The 3,560-nt window shown below is 48.8% G+C and overlaps 1 protein-coding gene across 1 annotated transcript in view; it reads right to left on the reverse strand.

The window, feature by feature from the left end:
* The window catches only part of LOC112411829 (insulin-like growth factor-binding protein 2), a 21,693-nt gene extending 21,641 nt beyond the window's left edge, over positions 1–52 (reverse strand). Inside the window, exon 1 of the mRNA XM_024763146.1 lies at positions 29–52. Within this exon, the coding sequence (XP_024618914.1) occupies positions 29–52 (24 nt within the window). The remainder of the gene's footprint in view (positions 1–28) is intronic.
* Between the last annotated feature and the right edge of the window lie 3,508 nt (positions 53–3,560).

A 3,560-nucleotide genomic window follows, 5' to 3' on the forward strand; every position in this document is an offset into this window, starting at 1 on the left:
GCGGGCCTCTGCGTGCGCGCACGCCCACTCGCCCATCTCCGCTTCCTTGCATGCTGCGTGGGTCCCCTACACCCCCTGGCCTCTCTCCCTCCACACCCATCTACCCCGGGCTCCCTGACTCCTGGAGGATGAGAATAACTTGGGGGTTTGGGTAAGATTGGCGCGGGAGTGGACAAGAGTGGGTGCTTTTGTCTCCTGTTTTCGGTTCAATTCGGAAAGGCTTCGTTTGCGCGCTTCACATGTGGCCGGCGCTGGGCTCACCGCTGGAGGGAATGCAAAGGACGGCAGACGTGACCTTCAAGTAGATTTCAGTCCCCTCCCAGCAATTCCCTCCATCCTCGGGTCCCACTGCTGTCGTGTTGCTTGGGACAGTGACTTAGGAATCAGGAGGCTGTTCACATCCTCTAGATCAGCCTACCCCGAACAGCCCCTCTTAGGGACCATTTCAGTTTCCCAACCCTGCAAGCTTTTGGTAACATATAAGTACCTGAAACGCAATTTCTGGACACTAAGAAGCCTCCCTTCCTCTCCGCCTACTCTGCTCCACCTCCCCCCACAAATAGTCCCTTGGGGACCTGGGCCTCCACCCACAGATCTCGAGGCATTTGCTGCAGGACAGAACACCCTGCTTCAGGGGGTCTTACGTCAGATCAGCTTTCCAGGTGTAGGAGAATGTCCTGGGGTAAGGTCATTTAGAGCTCTCTCCAATAAATGCAGATGGCCAAGAATGGCCTCCCTTCATTGTTCAGATCGATTCTTTGATCCAAGCTGTCCCCAGCTCCAGGAAATTCCAGGCTGGACCCCACTTTAATCATCACCCACCTCCTGTGACCCTAACAAAGCTCCTTGTCAAAGAGACTCTCTTGGTGGGGGTTGGACCATTAATCTACCTCCAGCCCAAGTATAATTTCTCAACACCTCCGTGCCACCCTTCCCCCACCAGGGCCCTCCACTCCAGCTCTTTCTAACTTTAAAACTGAGAGCCATTTGATTCTACTGAACAGCAACTTACCAAGTGGCCACCTGGCCCTGAAGGTGAGCTAGATGCCCCAGGAAGGCAAGTTCCTGACTTTAAGGAACTAGCTATGTTATGGGTGAGAGTTTGGTGAAATGAACAAATAACTGGTTGTCAGAGGCTTTGAGGAGGAGAAATATTTAGATGGTAAGGTGATGGGCATTGCACGGGTAGGTCAGAATTGAAATTGAAGCTTGGAATTCTACCAGGGGAAATGCAGGCATAGCAAGGGCATCCTGAGCAGGGGGACCAGCTAAGGACCTGGAAATGGGAAAGCGAGGTTGGAGAGAGGAAGTCCACTTTGGCCAGCGGAGGCTTGGGGCCAGGGGGAGGACCGGCAGGAAATCCAGTTGACTTGTGTGGAGATTTGGCTTCATTTAATTGAGCAGGGGGGTGCAGCATCCATATTTGGGCAGAGGAGTGAAAGAGACAGAGCTGGACTTCTGGAAATCACTAGAGCTGTGTCTAGTGCAGATCTGACAGAACTAAGAGACAGGCATGAGGAGGCAGCCGGTCACTCCTCCTCTGTGTGCCCTGGCATACTGGGCCAGCTCAGTAACATTTGTTTCTGTTGGTCTCACCCACTAGAGTCTGAGCATCTGCAGAGTAGAGATACTCTAGTGTGATGCTGTCCGATAAAAATCTATTGCAAACCACAAACGTGAGCACATGGGAAATTTTCAATTTTCTAGTAGTCACTTTAAAATATAGTAAAAAGAAATAGATGAAACCCATTTTAATATATACTTTATTTAACTTAATTTGTTCAAAGTATCATTTCAAGGTGTAGTCAACATTAAAAATTATTAGTGAGAGATTTAACACTCCTTTTTTTCGTACTAAATCCTCGAGCTCTGAGGTGTATTTTATGCTTACAGCACATTTCAGTTTGAACTAGCCAAAATTCAAATACTCAATAGCCGTATGTGGCAAGTAGCTGCCAGATTGGACGGGAAACAGGTCTAAAATATAGTGCCTGGCACCTAGTAGGCACTCAATAAATGTGTTGAATGAATGAATTAGTGAATGAATGAAAAGTACTATCTCTAGAAATACCCCTCACAGGGCACCGATCTCAGTCACCATTGCAATGCCCAGCAGCTGGGGATGAAAGGTAGGGATGAATCATGAATCTACTGAGAGGATAGGAGAGGCATTCATTCATTCACTCATTCATTCATTCACTCGTTCATTCATTCGTTCAGCTCCTCACTTACCTTTTGAGATGCATTCTCCTTCCATCTCCTTTAAGGTTCTTGATCCTAAGGTTCTTCTCCTAAGCCAAGAGCCAAGGAGATGAGCAGGCAAAGTAAGGCTAACTTGACAGATGCCAAGTGCTCAATGAGATTTTTCTTTCTAATGAGTCTGAAGATCCTACACCAATTCTTTTCTCTTCATTCCCTGGTTAAGAGTAACCCTCCTCCCTGCATACACACATCCACTCACCACCAACAACCCCATCTTTTTCAAGTCCTTTCCTAACCACTCTGAGGTTCATAGTTCTACTCCAGAAAGGCCAGCAGCTGCTGAGGCTTCAATCACAGAACATCCTCAATGGATTGAAGTCTCGGGAAGAGGAGGGGCTTGACCAAGACCACAGGCGGGTTACTGGCTGGCCTGAGACTCCACCGTTTTGTTCATCACTGCAGGCCCAGGGCCTAGAACAGTACCTGGTACAGAGAGGCTGGATAAATCTTGAATGAACCCAGGTTCTCAGCTTTTAGCCCCCTGCTTTGCCCACCATTCCTGGAGCATACCTTCCTTTACGTTTCTCATGAATTCTTCTGTGATGTCCTTTGGCCTGAGAGCCCTGTCTGTGCCGGGCGCTAAGCAGTAAGGACTCGTTGAGAGATGGGGACAGGCTGAAACTGGTTTTCTCCCCTCCCCCTAATCCCTGCTTTTTCCATTTGAAAAGTGTTTCACAGACTCCACCCTCACAAGGTTTACCATAACTAAGTACCACCTGTACTATCATTTACATAATATTTTTTTAATGTAAGTCAATTTGCTTTTTTTTCCTTTTTTACTTAAAGCTATTTTTTTTAATTTTATATCACTACCATGAATGGAAAGGCAGTATTGATGGCCATGCACAGATAGCAACAATAAAAATAAACAAAATGAAGGGCTTCCCTGGTGGCGTAGTGGTTGAGAGTCCGCCTGCTGATGCAGGAGACAGGGGTTCGTGCCCCGGTCCAGGAAGATCCCACATGCCGTGCCATGGCCGCGGAGCCTGCGCGTCTGGAACCTGTGCTCCACAACGGGAGAGGCCACAACAGTGAGAGGCCTGCGTACCGAAAAAAATAAATAAATAAATAAACAAAATGAAAACAAAACAACGTTATTGGGCTTCCCTGGTGGTGCAGTGGTTGAGAGTCCGCCTGCCGATGCAGGGGACACGGGTTCGTGCCCCGGTCTGGGAAGATCCCCCATGCCGCGGAGCGGCTGGGCCCTTGAGCCATGGCCGCTGAGCCTGTGCGTCTGGAGCCTGTGCTCTGCAACGGGAGAGGCCACAAGGGTGAGAGACCCGCGTACCGCAAAAAAA

The sequence above is a fragment of the Neophocaena asiaeorientalis genome, unplaced genomic scaffold (assembly GCF_003031525.2).
Source record: "Neophocaena asiaeorientalis asiaeorientalis breed wild unplaced genomic scaffold, Neophocaena_asiaeorientalis_V1.1 scaffold86, whole genome shotgun sequence".
NCBI lineage: Eukaryota > Metazoa > Chordata > Mammalia > Artiodactyla > Phocoenidae > Neophocaena > Neophocaena asiaeorientalis.